This window comes from Stegostoma tigrinum, chromosome 26, assembly GCF_030684315.1.
Source record: "Stegostoma tigrinum isolate sSteTig4 chromosome 26, sSteTig4.hap1, whole genome shotgun sequence".
NCBI classification, from domain to species: domain Eukaryota; kingdom Metazoa; phylum Chordata; class Chondrichthyes; order Orectolobiformes; family Stegostomatidae; genus Stegostoma; species Stegostoma tigrinum.
Genome location: NC_081379.1, coordinates 42,111,312 through 42,128,459, shown reverse-complemented (window position 1 = coordinate 42,128,459; position 17,148 = coordinate 42,111,312). Strand labels below are relative to the sequence as shown.

Sequence of the window (17,148 nt, the reverse complement as noted above, 5' to 3'; positions counted from 1 at the left end):
ACACCCACCAATCGGAAGAGGGCTTGTTGTGTGAGGTCTTCGGTGCTCGGGGCGGACCCCACTGGACAGCCATCTTGGTAAGGTCATGCCGCCCCGCCCCTGTGTGAACAGCGTGCTCCCAGCCTGGAAACATTGATGATGAGATAATGGGAACTGCAGATGCTGGAGAATTCCAAGATATTCCCTTCAAGGGTCTAGGCCCGAAACGTCAGCTTTTGTGCTCCTGAGATGCTGCTTGGCCTGCTGTGTTCATCCAGCCTCACATTTTATTATCCTGGAAACATTGATACTGTATCTCCAGCATTATTTGTTTGCTCCTCCCTCCCCTTTCCTTACAAATCAATTGGGAGGCAACGGAGAATTAGTGCTAGACCACAGCGCGGACAGAGCCTAAAGGGGCTAGTTAAATATCCAGTGCAGGACAATTCTAGCGTTCTTTGATTTGTAATAGTGTTTAATAATCACTTCATGATAATAAATCAAAAAAAAGAAAAAATACGTACTGATGCTTTGTGAATTCTTAGCACATTCTAAGTGTGTTCGCCACAGCTAATCAAAATTGTTACAGCTCAAGGGGCCATTCAGCCCATCATGCCTGCACAAACTCTGTAAATGAGCATTAGTACCTCGTGTCGATTCAGATTACATTAGATTCCCTACAGTGTGGAAACAGGCCCTTCAGCCCAACAAGTCCACACCGCCCCTTGGAGCATCCCACCCAGACCCATCCCTGAACACTACAGGCAATTTAGCATGGCCAATCCACCTATGCTGCACATCTTTGGACTGTGGGAGGAAACCGGAGCACGCAACCGAAACCCACGTAGACTCAGGGAAAATGTGCAAACTCCACACAGACAGTTGCCGAGGCTGGAATCAAACCCGGGTGTCTGGTGCTGTGAGGCTGCAGTGCTAGCCACTGTGCCGCCCGATCTTTACACATTAATAACCCAATGTTTTCGAGTGCTTCAATTGAACTGCTTCTACAATACTTCTGGATGATGCTACTCATACTCTTACTAATTACCTCATACCATCCTTTATTTCGCAAATCAGTTTAAATGTATGCTAATTATTGTTTATTTTTGTGCAAGTTGTTCCTCCCCCATCCACCCTGACTCATGATTTTGAAAATCTTCATCAGATCTCCTTCTCATCTCCAAGGACGAGTCCCAATTTCTTCAATCTATCATCACATGAAATGTCTTATTCCTAGAACCATTCATATAAGTTGCTTCTGCATTGTCTCTAATGCATTTACATCCTTCCTAAAATATGGTCTAAGAATCATCTTTACAAGATCAGCATTGCCCCCTTGCTCATATACTGTGCTCCTATTAATAAGGCTGAGGATACTGTATGCTGTACTTACAGTCCTTCACCTGTCTCAACACCTTCAATCACGTATTCAACAACAGGGGGGTCTCTTTACTCCTACATGCACTTTAGTATTGTGTTCCCTATTTTGTATTTTCTTTCAACATCCTTCCTATCAGACTGCATTATCTCACAATTCTCTGCATTGAGACTCATCTGCCACTTATCCACCAAACTGTCTATGTCCTTTCAAGTTCTACACTGTCCTCCTCACAGTATACAATCCTCCATGTTCCATGTTGTCTGCAAACTTTGAAATTGTTCTCCGCTTACCAAGATCTAGATGATTACTTGTGAAATTGTGCTTGTGCTCACGTGTGCTGTAACACAGCCAGACTCAACATGAATACACAAACATAAATGAAAAAATTGTTTGGATGGCCATTAATTAAAATGAATATTTCCATATTTACACTTTGAATTCCTTCAATCCCTATACAGTATCTTTAGTAGATACGCACATGCCCTTTTCCTTCGAAGGTCTCAACACATATCTTCATTAACTTATTACCAAACAGCACAGTAGCCTGTCTTTTGCTTTTTTCTCAACAAATCATCAAACAGCTTTAACAATTTGTACCTGAATTTAAAGGCATTTGTTACTAGAGAGACAGTGATTTGATTCTGTTGGTCCCTTAATTGGAATTGATGCGCCAACAACATCCAAATCTGCACCAAATCATGGTTTTTATCTTTTTATTCAAACTATTAGCATGCCACCATGAAAGATTACTTTATAATTTGCTACCATCCAGGATATATGATTGTCCTACTAAAGGTAAAGTTGCCATAGTCCCAGAGGACCATATGAGTGCTTCTCATTAGAGAGACAACTAATGGTGGTTTAACCTAAGAGTTACATGCCTCAGGTGAAGAAAGGAGATTCTTTCATGGGAACCTCAGCTGGTGTGGGAATTGCTACTGGCATCATTCTGCACCGAAACCAACCATCCAGCCAACTGAACTAATTGACCCTGGGAATCCCAGCATTCAAGTGGTACAGGTTCATAACACTTGAAGCTCAACACAAACTTGTATATAGTTGCAAATTTGCTGACAATTTGGAATTTGTACACCCCGTCATTCAAGGTGGAGAAATTATTTTGAGTTTTACTGTTTTATACTCCTTCAAACCACCTGTCTCTGACAGAACTGATGATTTATGATAGACCATAATGCCAAACATTAGTGATGCTGTAACCTCTGCTTTAGAGTGTAGGTGAGGTTAGTATTGCTGTTTCAACTGGGGATTTCCAAAGCATCATAAGTTAACAGACAGTCATTAGTACCATAAATTCAGACACTTAAAATATTGACCTGCTACAAATCTTCAGGGTTCTATGTTGGCTTGAAGTAATCCTTTAGGACTTTAACTTAGTTACTCTTTTAAATTGTGCAGTTTGAAGTTATGTTTGCAGAGCATCACAAGTAATAGTCAAAACAGGCTGTGAACTGTCACAGCAATTATCTGGATGAGAATTTGTCAAGTTCAAAACAAACTTTTAAAAATTACATTGTGTGCAATTTAATAGTTTTGTCAACTTTAAAAAAAAAGCAGGTTTGAACTCAGCAGCTTGAGCTTAGCACGACACCGTACATTTAAACAATAACTTTGTGTCTTTGAATTGGACTCAGGTTTGCAATAATTACATTGTGTGCAATTTAATAGTTTTGTCAACTTTAAAAAAAAGGTTTGAACTCAGCAGCTTGAGCTTAGCACGACACCGTACATTTAAACAATAACTTTGTGTCTTTGAATTGGACTCAGGTTTGCAATTGCAATTACATTGATCATATCTGTAGGCAACATCTATATTTTAAATACGTTATTTTACTGAAAGTATGCTAGGAATTATTCCAATATGTTCTTAATTACCTTGATACCATGGAAGTAGATTAGCAAGTTTTGTGTAAAATGTTTACAATTTATATTATTGATAAGGGATTGTTACATTGTTTATAAAATTGCTCTCTACCTTACCAAAAAAAGTGATGGACTTTTGTCTCAGCCTACTTAACTCATGTGATAGAGGTGGGATGATATGACTTCAGCCTCATCCATAAACAATAAAAGAGGTCACTTCAAATTAAATAATCAGATCGTCATAATTAAAGACAGAAGTTAATATCTTAAGAATCTTCACTGGCACACTTTCACCATTGCTGATGTGGTGTCACACAATTCAATGTAAAGTCATTTTAGAGAAGACAGAAATGGTCTGCACTGGCAGCATTCAAGGAATCCTGAGACCTTTTCTGATGATAATGTCACACAAAGACTTCACCCATGTCTGACATTTTACTTAATAAACACTTACTTATTGCATACGTACTAGTTGTTCATTCCTTGCTGGTTCAGGCACAACTAAGGATCCCATAGTACTAAGTTATCAATTTGTAATCTACAAATTTGAAATAAAAAGGGTTTCTATCAGAAAACCCTGGAAACATGGAGCATTCCTGTCCTTGGTCTTTGTCATCTGCTTCTGTGTGACAGCAATCCAGGGTAATTCAACCTTATTTCTTCAGTCTTTTAGAATGAACTCTTTTGCACGGTCCTATATCTCATAAGGCAGAGCTGACGTAACACCATACAGAGAAACATAACTGTAGACTGATCATCATTGCAATATGCAGCATGTGTATTTTAGTCTCAACCTGTTGGTTAATCTTTTGTTCTAGTCATTGCTCCATAAAGATAAATATATGTTGCTACATGTTCAGTCTCATGGTTTCACTGCTGTAGAGTACACTCATATTTCCGATTTATCATTGTACTGTACGAGAAAAAACACAATTAAATATAAATTGATAACAGCTTAATTTATAATTATAGGAATACTACACAAGAGAATTTGCATGAAGCACTAATAGCAGAATAATGCAACATTAATGTGTGCAGGTTACACGATACACTTTCATAGTTTTATTACAGTTACACAATTAAATATTTTGTAACATATAAAGCAAATATAAAAGTGAATTTTTGATCACTTCATTCAATAAGTCTCAGAAAACATTCACTTTGGTCTCAACTTCCCTCTCCCTTTGCCTCAAAAAGTGATCAGTTTTGCAGCAATTAAGTGTTCAGAGGGATGCACTGTTAGAGAGGTCACAGCCTCTTACTCAGTGACACAGCCATTGTGACCATGTTTGTAGGTTGTAGGCATGGACTTTTTTTCATTCACTTTAGGATCTAACTTTCAACTACATGATGTAATTATGGCAAACTGTAAATTGTGTGAAAGCAAGATGATGTAAATAAGTAAAACTGCCATAATGCTGCTCTTTCATTAGAGGGAGAAGACTGGTAGTAGTTTAATCTGAGGGTCACCATGCCGTAGGCAAGGGGAGGGTTGAAGGACAGTCCTTTCATAGTAACCTCAGCCAGTGTCAGAATTGAACCTACGTTGTTGTGATCATCCCAAAGAAAAGAAAAATTATGCGGGGTGGGATTAGACAGCTATGGCTGACAAAGGAAGTCAGGAAATGTATCAAAGGAAAAGAGACAGTCTATAAAGTGACCAAGAGGACTGGGAAATCAGAAGATTGGGAAGGCTATAAAAACAAACAGAGGATAACAAAGAGAGAAATAAGGAAGGAGAGGATCAAATACGAAGGTAGGCTAGCTAGTAATATTAGAAATGATAGTAAAAGTTCCTTTCAAAAGAAACAAACGTGAGGCAAAAGTAGACATTTGGCCGCTCCAAATTGATGCTGGAAGGCTAGTGATGGGAGATAAGGAAATAGCTGAAGAACTTAATAAGTACTTTGCGTCAGTCTTCAGGAGTAGAGGACATGAGTAGTATGCCAACAATTAAAGAGAGTCGGGGGCAGAGTTGAGCACGGTAGGCATTACAAAAGAGAAAGTGCTAGAAAAGCTAAAAGGTCTAAAAATTGATAAATCTCCTGACCCTGATGGGCTGCATCCTAGAGTTCTGAGGGAGGTGGCTGAGGAAATAGCGGAGGCTTTGGTTGTGATCTTTCAAAAGTCACTGGAGTCTGGGAAAGTCCCAGATGATTGGAAAATTGCTGTTGTAACCCCCTTGTTTAAGAAAGGATCAAGGCAAAAGATGGAAAATTATAGGCCGATTAGCCTAACCTTGGTATTTGGTAAATTCTGAATCCATTGTTAAGGATGAGATTTCTAAACTCTTGGAAGTGCAGGGTCGGGTTAGAACAAGTCAACATGGATTTAGTAAGTGGAGGTCATGCCTGACAAACCTGTTAGAATTCTTTGAAGAGATAACAAGTAGGTTAGACCAGGGAAACCCAGTGGATGTTATCTATCTAGACTTCCAAAAGGCCTTTGATAAGGTGCCTCACGGGAGGCTGCTGAGTAAGGTGAGGGCCCATGGTGTTCGAGATGAGCTACTAGCTTGGATTGAGGATTGGCTGTCTGACAGAAGGCAGAGAGTTGGGAATAAAAGGCTCTTTTTCAGAATTGCAACCAGTGACGAGTGGTGCCCCGCAGGGTTCAGTATTGGGGCCACAACTGTTCATTTTATATATTTATGATCTGGATGAAGGGGCTGGGGGCATTTTGGTGAAGTTTGCCGATGATACAAAGATAGGTGGACAGGCAGATAGTACTGAGGAGGTTGGGAGGCTGCAGAAAGATTTAGACAGTTTAGGAGAGTGGTCCAGGAAATGGTTGATGAAATTCAACATGAGCAAATGCTAGGTTTTGCACTTTGCCAAAAAGAATACAGGCATGGACTATTTTCTCAATGGTGAGAAAATTCGTAAAGCAGAAGTACAAAGGGATCTGGGAGTGTTGGTCCAGGATTCTCTAAAAGTTAACTTACAGGTAGAGTCCATGATTAAGAAAGCGAATGCAATGTTGTCGTTTATCTCAAGAGGATTGGAATATGAAAGCAGTGATGTGCTTCTGAGACTTTATGAAGTTCTAGTTCGGCCCCATTTAGAATACTGTGTCCAATTTTGGGCCCCACACCTCAGGAAGGACATACTGGCGCTAGACCGTGTCCAGCGGAGATTCACACGGATGATCCCTCGAATGGTAGGTTTAACATATGATGAACCGCTAAGGATTCTGGGATTGTACTCATTAAGAGTTTAGAAGGTTAAGGGGAGATCTAATAGAAACTTACAAGATAATGTATGGCTAGGAAAGGGTGGATGCTGGGAAGTTGTTTCCGTTAGGCAGGGAGACTAGGACCCATGGGCACAGCCTTAGAATTAGAGGGGGTAAATTTAAAATGGAAATGAGGACACATTTCTTCAGCCAGAGAGTGGTGAGCCTGTGGAATTCATTGCCACGGAGTGCAGTGGAGGCCAGGATGTTAAATGTCTTCAAGGCAGAGATCGGTAAATTCTTGATCTCACAAGGAATCAAGGGCTACGGGGAGAGTGCAGGGAAGTGGAGTTGAAATGTCCATCAGCCATGATTTAAATGGTGCAGTGAACCCGATGGGCCGAATGGCCTTACTTCCACTTCTATGTCTTATGATCACACTGCATTACAAACCAATCATCCATCCAACTGAGCTAATTGACCCAAATGTATTTAATAATCAACACGCATACCATCTAATCATTCCCACACCAAGGTTGACAATTAAGAACACAAGAAGGTTGTTTGAAGACTGCTTTTGGTGAATTAAAACTTGGGAATTTTAGTTGGCCTCAGATGCAGATGGTACAGCTTAATGAACAAGTGAACCGTACAACCTTTCCAAATCTGCTACAAATGGTTTGTACAAGTGTTTATTTGCATACTTTTTTAAAATTAAGATCTTCGACAATGATTATGCTTCAGCTCTAACAGATGGATTATAAAGAAACCTCTTTGTATAAGTTTTTACATATTTAACAGTAGAGTGATGCTTTATATTAAGTTTTCTGAACATGACCAAGATGCAATGCAATTTGCTGCCAGAAGAGGACATGAAACCTCCAACCTAATCCGCATTAATGATTCTATTTTCAGATTTTTACATGTGTAAAATTAATGAAATCATGCAATTTGTTTTACACTTTCAGAACACCAGTCATCACATTTCATATGAACACACCTTTATACAATTCCTGTAAACATTGTTACAACAGTCATGATAATGAACGTCATGGCTCATTCAAGTTTTGTATAAAAGGCTGCCAATCGAGAAGCCTGGTGAGAACCAAGTGGCATTTTTTTTGACATCAGGTCCCATTAAACTAAACCACTTGCACAGTATTAATCGAGTAACATTCTGGCTGACATTGCTGGAAGTGCTTCAGTTAAAATCCTGGAATCTGTTTGCATCTTCAGATAATCACCTGACAATAAGCAGAGAACTAGAGAAACTCAAAGCTACCAGGCCTTGAGACTGATACCTCTGTGACATTTGAATGCAACTTGGAATGTCAGTCTTATTCATTCTAATTTTAGAATTTTTTTTTGCCAGTTTTAGGTGTGAAAAAGAGAGAATATAAGAATATATATGAGCAAGTGAAATAAGATTGCTAAATAATTACTTTGTAGCACAGAAATTAACAAGCGCTAAAGGTTTATTTTTAAAACATTTCATGACTTAATTGTCAAAGTCCTCTTACAAGTGAAGGATGATAATTTCTCCATGTCATTTTAGTTTTCTTAAAAAAGTAGCTACTTTCACCTTTATTGTGTTCGAGCCAGCAAACAAAAAGGTGGAACACTTCGTTTACTTATCCAGCCATTATCACCAGCCAAAGACCTGACTCAAACACTAACTTTAAATTGTTGAACTTAATATCTTAATGGTCCTACTTAAAATAATTTTATTTAAATATTTATAATAAATACTACAAGTCTGAATCACAAGAGAGCGAAGTTTCTAAAACAATTTGAGAATTAATGTTTAAGATTAATTGTCACATATCTGAGCCCAGCTCTGCACACTGCTTGTCTGAAATATGATTGGCTAATGACTCGATGATGTCTAGAAGTAGTGCTTGACTTAGGGATCGTAGGTTGGGCAACTTGGAGACCTTAAGGGAAGAAAAAAATCAATTTAAGAAATTGGAAAACAAGCGGGGCACGTAGCAAAAATTAAAACTGAAATATTCTTTAGCAACACCAGGAAATACCCACTCTTCAATTACTAATACAAGAGATACAGATGGGACAATGATCTACAATGGATTATATCTCACATATGCATCGATGTGACATACCACAGTAAAACAAAAAGTAGTTGTTCAGTAGAAGATTTCAGGACCTCTGCCAAATTTTTCAGATAATCCTCCAACAACTAAACAAATTCTTGTCTGGCATAAAACAGGTCAATGTATCCGAAAATTTATAAGGGGGTGGGGAAGCAGTCATATATGTTCCCATCAAAGTTGACTCCTCATTAGGTCTCGTGAGAAATCAAAAAGGTGGACGCAAGGGAAACAAAGGCTATTGTGATTTTATGAAGCATAAAATGATACAATTTCGAATTCTAACATACACCACCATAGGGGAACTAATAACCCCCTCAGTGAAGAAATCTATCTTTTATCTCATTCATTCTCAAAGTACAGTAATAACTAAGGGGACTTTCCTAAAATCTGTCCACCAAAGAATCAAAGACTTGGATTGCACTGTCATACAACTGCAAGAAATGTAGTATTTGGTGACGAATTAGACTACTGCATCCACAGAAGTCTGTTTAAGCAATACAACTGCAAGTCTGTCTCGCCTTCACTGCAGATTTTGATGCGTGATTACATTTTCCTTTCCACTAGTCTTAATAATTACTGATATATTTCACCAACCAATCATTTTACAGGTCATTGAGCTAATTTTCTGAGTTCTTATTGGAGATTCTTGTTTCAACCTGACAGTATGAAAGAAATTAGTAAACAGGATCCTCAAAACGGATGGAGAAATTATTTGTAGGGTTTGTCAAAGCTCAATGGTTGGCAATTAATCTGGTTGAAACAATTTTTCCCAATCCTTCCAAAAGCAATAGCGGTCAGAGCAGAATGTTGTGATCACTCTTTGTCATTCAGGTTGATGTTCTGCATTTTCCTTGGAACATTTATTAGAAAACTATTTGTTACAAAATCAAAAGGTGACTGTCTGACAATTCAATGCAGATGAGTTTTTTTCCCCCAAGCATACTTTTCACTCACCAACACCTATAGAAAGCAATATCAAGAAAGAATATCATATAAAGAAACCAAGACAGAGGCTATATGGGTATTCTATGGAGGGAAGCGGTCATACATTAAGATGTAGTTTACTTTTAGGTAAAGAATTCTTGCAGTTGTTTAATGATTGTTTATTATGGACCATTGGTCGTAAAAAAAATGAAGGAATTGAAATCATGACCTTGTGCAGCAAATAATCAACTACAGAATTCGGATAAAACAGAAACAGAAATTGCTGGAAAAGCTCAGCAGGTCTGGCAGCATCCATGGAGAGAAGACTCTGAGGAAGGGTCACTCGACCCAAAATGTTGACTGACTTTTCTTCACAGATGCAGCCAGACCTGCTGAGCTTTTCCTGCAATTTCTGTCTTTGTTTCTGATTTACAGCATCCATTCTTCCCTTGGTACTTATTTAGGAGAAAACTTCCTTAACATTCAAACCTGAGTAAAATTCTTGCCTGGTCACATTTCCAGAAGAAATCTTAATGATTTCTCCTAACTAATTTATTCTTGGACAGACTTTTGCACTATTGAATCATATGAAACAATGAGAAAATGGGGCAGTTCACTAGTTTGGCATCATGACAACTGTATAGATAACCTGATATTATTTAGAGGAAAATCTTACACAGAGTTGAATGACAGGCTAGTGTGAATCCCTCAAATTGTTTCCTGTTAGGACAGCTTTAAAGCAAGGAATATGAAAAAACTATGCAATAAGATCTTAGAGAATCCAATAGCTTTTGGTATAGCTAAACAGTGTGTAGTCATCTGCAGTACAAAATAGTGGTACGTGAACTCCTACTTGATGCATATTCACGATAGGAATACAAATCAATTCTAAAGCTGCCTTTGCAGAGTAGTCACACAATTGTAAAGTTTCTCAAGGATTCAATACAGTATTTTGTTGGTGTCATTTTTGTTTCAAATTTATTACATACAGCATTTGTTTAACAAGGCATAATATTTATTTACAACACAACAAAATGAACTACTGAACAGTATCAGAAATCGGTGTCAGGAGGTTCATGTAAATATTTGTGGCCAACAACTCAAATTTTTATTGCACTTCTAAAGTAATAAAACATCCCAAGGTGCTTTACAGAATTATTGTTAAACGGAACTTGATACTGCACAACATGAGATATTAGCACAGATGATGAAAACTTGTTCAAAAGGGGTAGGTTTTATGAAATGCCCTAATATGATTTCAGCATTAGACAGGTGAATGGGGGAGTTCTAGAACTAAGAATCTAGGTGACTGAGGTAATGGGGGAAGTATTAAAATAGGGATTGTGCAAGAGGCCAGAACTGAAAAAGTGCAGAAAGCTCAAGGGTTGCAGACTTGAAAGAAAGTAGAAATAAGTTTTGAAAATCGGACGAAAATTTTAAAATTGTGATGTCAGGATTGTTTACTCTCAAATTGTTAGATGGTAGGACGGAGTCAGTGGTTTGCAAACAGAGTTCACTTAGGAAACAGGTTTTGGCCTTCAAACATTTAATCAGAAATGCTTGTACATCCAGAATCAGACAAGCAGCATAAGAAATCAGAAGCTATGGAGGGGCTGAATACCAAGTGAGCTGGTACCAAGGTAGAGCTGTGATTTCTCAGCATAAATGTAGAATCTGATGTGACCAATGGGCAATACGTAGACGAGAAAGGTGGTGGTCAAAGGTAGATACCATGGGGACTTCAGAGGTAATGTTGTAGGAGCAGGTAGAGAAGGCTTTGTAGATGATTTTTCAGTTATAACAATAAAGATAGAATGACAAAGGAGGAGATGCTGCGATCAACGATATCAAAGGCTACATACAGATCACAAAGAGAGAAAAATCACAAAAGATACAATTTGTGACATTAATGACAGCCATTTCAACATTGCAAAGTGATGGATATTTGACCAGAGGAATTTAAACATGGGTTGAATTTGAGCCTTGCTGCTATTGGAACAGGCCAGGGTGGCGGACGTGCTGGTTGAGGATGCAGCCAAAGGCCACCTGTATAGTGGAAACTATGTCTATCCACAGACTACTACATTTCGGTGGCCTGGCAACATTGTGCCTATTTTTTAGGCAAGAATGCCTTAAAAAGTGTTTGATTGGGCACCTTCTCATTGGCGTGCCCTCCCAGTTACTACCTTTATATGCAGCCAGGAACTCTTCTGATTGGCCGTCCAGCTTTGAGATTGCACCCATCGCCTACAACTGTGCAAGGAACTTGCCTCCGTGTTAATTAAATGATGCAAAATTGCAGGTGATTAATGGCTTCTCCCAACAGCCGTGTCTCAGAGTGGGCCGAGGACACAGTAATGGACCTGGCTCATGTTCCCACATCCAAGATGGAAATTCAGCCCATGACGTACAGAAATGATGGGGACACATTTCAAACAGATTCAAGGACTTTGGAGAAGGAAGGGAGGATGATGATAGGTGTGTAGCTTACAAGGCTAGAGGGATGCAGTAAGGGTTTGAGACCAGTAAAAGTCTGGATATTGTTAATTTTCCATTGTTCACTGACTTTATTCTTTCTTTAAAAGAGTGAAACAGGACACTTTCAACATGGTCTCACTATCCAGTTATCTAACCTCAAATTTTCTGCAATGTGCTCAATATTCTCTCAGGTTTCTTGAATAACCTTTTGTTATTATTCCAAATTCATAAGACACTTAACCTGAGCAGAAGCATTCGACAGCAGACACTGATTTACCTCAGAGTTAAAGAGCGAAAAACAGGGCAATTTAATTACATGACGTTCTTTTCCTCATTTCATTAAAACCATATGTGCTTTGATGGAGCAGGCTGTACATCCTGCAGTTGAAATGCTTCTGCTGAAGAATCGCATAGCAAGTCACAGAGATTTACAAATAACATGTTGAAAATATGTTTCACTTTGAAATAGGAAGTCAATAATTGCACCAATATCAGATTATACATCAATTTCAGAACAGTGATGCTAATGAGATCGAAGATACATCTTTCCCTGTGGCAAAATACAATGCTGCAAAATCAAATATTTTGGCTTAAACATTCAAGGGTTTGCGTCAGTCATGTATACACCTTCAGAATGTTTCAGGAACTTTTAAAAAAGTACATATTTAAGCCTTCAAAATTCACAGATAGTATGTTTATGAAAACGTACTTGTGTCTTGAAGTGTTTAGTTTTAATGAATATTTTGTTTCACATTAACATACAAATGTCACAATACCATTTGATACTGATGAGGAGAAAAATTATAAATTTTAATCAAATTGATTCAATGAGGTCCTGATCTGAACAGAGATAAGACCAATGGATACTTAGGTATTGCTAAAAGTAAGATACGCCTCGTCAAATCTTTTCATCTTGAACCCATCAGCATATTTCACCGGATCACAAATTGAAGAGGAGAAAAACTATCGTTTATATTATTATAAAGGGAGAATGCAGGGAGTAGATTCTGATTGGTAGCACTGTTGCCATGAGAATGCACCCATTAATGCCAAATGATGGTTTAAAAAGTTGACAGCAATTCACTGGTTCATTTCTCACGGCATTGCTCCAACCTATCAGCCGAATTTAAAATTGTAATCCAGCCCGACTGTTAACTACCAATCAGCGTTAAAGAGATCATTTTCCATGGAAATTCCTCCCTACATGATAATCCACTTGCCAACCAATCAGCACTATCTTCCCATGCAGCAGTAATTTTGGTTATCCCCTTGCAATGTATCCTGATGTGCTTCAACAAAACATGCCTATTTCAGCAATACTCAAGTTCTGTACCATCAAATGACTAAAGAGAATACTAGTTAAATTTGTAAAACTCTGGTGCTGAATACAGCTGACTTTTGCACCAAATATGTCTATTGCATTCTCAAACAAATTTCAAATTTAAAAAAATCCATATAGTTAAACTGAATTCTAAATAAGTGCATTGCAATTTCAGCATTTCAGGATAGTGGAATAAGACCTTCATTGACTCTACCCTTATATCTGGAACAGTCAGTGTGACAACTCTACTGCTCAATGGAATACTCATCTCTCAATATTTGGGCCCATTTTCTTAAAGCACTGTCTTGGGTGCAAATCTTAATATTATTGTCATACTACATGGAGTAAACCGCAGCATATTTCTCTTTCATTATTAAGAATCTTTGATGTCACCTCTCTCTATGGAGAATAGGAAACGGAAGTGGAGAGGAACTCGAGTGTAATATCACTGTGCAACAGAACTCAAGCTCCTGCAAACTGTCAATTCTTAATTTCAGCTTGAGCTGTTTGGGAGTTAGATCAGAGACAAATAAGAAAAGGCAACAAGAATGGATACTGCTGGCAAATGTACAATTACAGAGCAATTGGTGGAGTAGAAGTAGTGTCCAGTTGACCTGAGCCAGGCACAAAACTGGGGAATTTCGCACATGAAGGTAAACATGGAGAAAAGTGTGGTTTCTTGCTGTTGCATTTAGACCTAGTTTGGAGTGGAATAGATCGCAACAAAGGGCACTCCATGTGAATTGGTATAAAGGCGCATCTATTAGAGGGGATAAAAGTCAAGACTGCTGGTAGGGGCAAATACAGATGAGTTTTGTTTGGTGCCAAAGGTGTTGTGAAAGCCGCTGACAAAAATGACTGATTCAAGACCCGAAACAGTGTCAGATTAACATAACCTGACATGTTTGTTGCTTGATACATGGAAATGTTATGGATGTTTGTGTTTTTTGTCCAATATATAATGATATTTGCTAATACTAAATGCCTTCACCTCATCTGTCTCAGCCATACTCAAAAGCTACACAAAAACATGGAAGCAACTTGACTTCGGCCAGACTGGTTTGAAGCTGTGGCTTGAATGCATTTTGCGCAACCCAAGTGCCAATTCCTCCTCTCAAATTATCGTTCCCTCATGCAAGGGCTGCTGAGTTGGGAAGGATTTATTTCCAAGAGCTTTAAAGTTGATACAAAAGAGGCACCAAAACCACAGAGGATGACAAATGTGTGAAAAAGTATTCAGCCGCAGAATTCTGGGTAGCTGCATTCAGGGTGGATTGCTGGGTGGGATGCTCTTCAAGGAGTTGGTGCGGACTCAATGGGCCAAATAGCCTCTTTCCGCACAGTCAGGATTCTATGATTTTAACATCTGGAACTTGAAGGTGCTTGCGTTGATAGATTGAGATCGGGCAGGAATCATACTAGAGACATACTGAACTGAATGAGGGTGTGGATTTTATTGTGGCACATGAGGAGAGAACCTGAGCACGCGCGAGTGGGCATAACAGGATGGGGGTGGAGAAGAGGAAAAGACATACGGGCGACATGAAGTGGCATGGTGGCTCAGTAGTTAGCACTGCTGCCTCAGCTCCAGGGATCTGGGTTCAATTCCAGCCTCAGGTGACTGTGTGCAGAATTTGCGTATTATCCCCGTGTCTGTGTGTTTGTCCTTGGGTGCTCTGGTTTCCTTTCACAGTCCAAAGATGTGCAGGTTAATTGGATTGGCCATGCTAGATTTCCCATTGTATCCAGAGATGTGAAGATTATTGTAGGGTTATGGGCATAGTGTGGGATGCCGGGTCTTCGGAGGGTTGGTGCAGATTCAATGGGCCAAATAGCCTCTTTCCATGTGGGCGGGATACTATGATTCTTACATCTAGAACTCGAAGGTGCTTGTGTTGATAGTTTGAGATCGGGCACAGTTGGACTCAAACCAAGCAGCTACAGATATTTAAGGAAATGAGTGCCAGATGCACATCTGTGAAAGTTAAAGAATTAGAATTAGAATACTGTTCTATTCCAGATTCATCCATTTAGAATACTGTGTCCAATTTTGGGCCCCACACCTCAGAAGGGCATACTGGCACTGGAGCACGTCCAGTGGAGATTCACACGGATGATCCCTGGAATGGTAGGTTTAACGTACAATGAACCGCTAAGGATCCTGGGATTGTACTCATTAGAGTTTAGGAGGTTGAGGGGAGATCTAATAGAAACTTACAAGATAATGTATGGCTTAGAAAGGGTGGATGCTGGGAAGTTGTTTCCATTAGGCTGGGAGACTAGGACCGATGGGCACAGCCTTAGAATAAGAGGGGTAAATTTAAAACGGAATTGAGGAGACATTTCTTCAGCCAGAGAGTGGTGGGCGTGTGGAATTCACTGCCACAGAGTGCAGTGGAGGCCGGGACGTTAAATGTCTTCAAGGCAGAGATTGATAAATTCTTGATCTCACAAAGGAATCAAGGGCTACAGGGAGCGTGCAAGGGAGTGGAGTTGAAATGCCCATCAGCCATGATTTTAATGGCGGAGTGGACTCGATGGGCTGAATGGTCTTACTTCCACTCCTGTCTTATGGTCTTAAATCCTTCATGATTAGATGAGATTCCCTACAGTGTGGAAATAGGCCCTTCGGCCCAACAAGTGCACACTGGTCCTTAGAGCATCCCACCCAAACTTATCCCCCTATAACCCACATACCCCTGAGCACTACAGGCAATTTAGCATGGCCAATCCACCTAACCTGCACATCTTTGGACTGTGAGAGGAAACCCACGCAGACACGGGGAGAATGTGCAAACTCCGCACAGACATACCCGTGGCTAGAATCGGGTCTCTGGCGCTGTAAGGCTGCAGTGCTGACCACTGAGCCACCATGCAGCCCTTCATGTTAGATAGGAAGTGGAGACAGGAAGTGAGTGGAGACAGGAAGTTTCAACAATTGATACTAGGCTGGCAGTCAGACAAGCACAGCAGGGAGGAGGAGGGCAGAAGTTGGGGGACAAACTCAAAGCCATATTATGAACTTAGGATAAAGTACACAACAATTAAAGCAGTGGCACGCTTTTTGCCAGATTATTTTTCAACTCATGGTGACATTCTATTCCAGCTTCATCCAAGCAGGCAGATCGCAGTCTGTCCAGAATTGAAAGGATAGGCCTTTTGCTGCTACAACCACGATGGTATAAAAGGACAACAGACTCTCACTGAGCCAAACAGAGTCCTACCTACCTTGGTGAAATGATGTACAATGATGTGGAGGCAGTGCTTCTTCATGTCTAAAGCCTGAGTCTTATCAGCTGCTTCCAGAATCTGAAGAGACAAGAAAACATTTTAGAATAACTATGGGATTATTTGTGGTTTTATAAACTGAACCACTTGTTTCTACACAGTTCCTGAATGTCAGAAAACATCCAGAGTGCAATGAAAAAGCAGACAGGATAAAGGAAGAGTTAGAAGGAGCAAGGACCAAAAGGCTGTGTAGAGATGTGGGAAGCAAGCAATGTCTTAAAAAAGTACAGGGAAAAATTTCCAAAGCAAAGCAGAGAATCTATGCAGCTGAAGGCAGAGACCAATGTAACAAAGTTAGAAGGAAATGGACAAGAGGCTGAATCAAAACTGAAAGAAGACAGTTTGGTGGTGTTGGCTATTGAGGGATCAATTGAAGTAATATGAATAAGGAACATCGAGGCCAGAATTAAAAACTTGACCCAACAGAGAACTGACAGCCAAAATACATCAGCAAATGGGGTTACGTGGAGCAAGACAAGATTTAGGTACCAATGATCTGGATAAACATGTACTTCACAGATAATGGGAAGCTGACATTTAGCATTGAGACAGGTGTCAAAGATCAAAACTCTGGACAGAGTGAGTTCAGAATGAGGTTGAAGTTGAAGTAG

The 17,148-nt window shown here is 39.5% G+C and overlaps 1 protein-coding gene across 2 annotated transcripts in view; it reads right to left on the bottom strand.

The window, feature by feature from the left end:
- Positions 1-4,185: 4,185 nt before the first annotated feature.
- Positions 4,186-17,148, bottom strand: part of lztr1 (leucine zipper like post translational regulator 1) — a 69,766-nt gene continuing 56,803 nt past the window's right edge. Inside the window, exons 20-21 of one of the 2 annotated variants that reach the window (XM_048556335.2) lie at positions 16,478-16,558; positions 4,186-8,349 (exon numbers count right to left, since the gene is read on the bottom strand). In XM_048556335.2, coding sequence (XP_048412292.1) covers positions 8,233-8,349; positions 16,478-16,558 — 198 coding nt within the window. In that variant the 3' untranslated portion in view covers positions 4,186-8,232. Of the gene's footprint in view, positions 8,350-10,461; positions 15,225-16,477; positions 16,559-17,148 lie in introns of those variants that run through there. The other variant, XM_059655128.1, reaches the window with a different exon arrangement.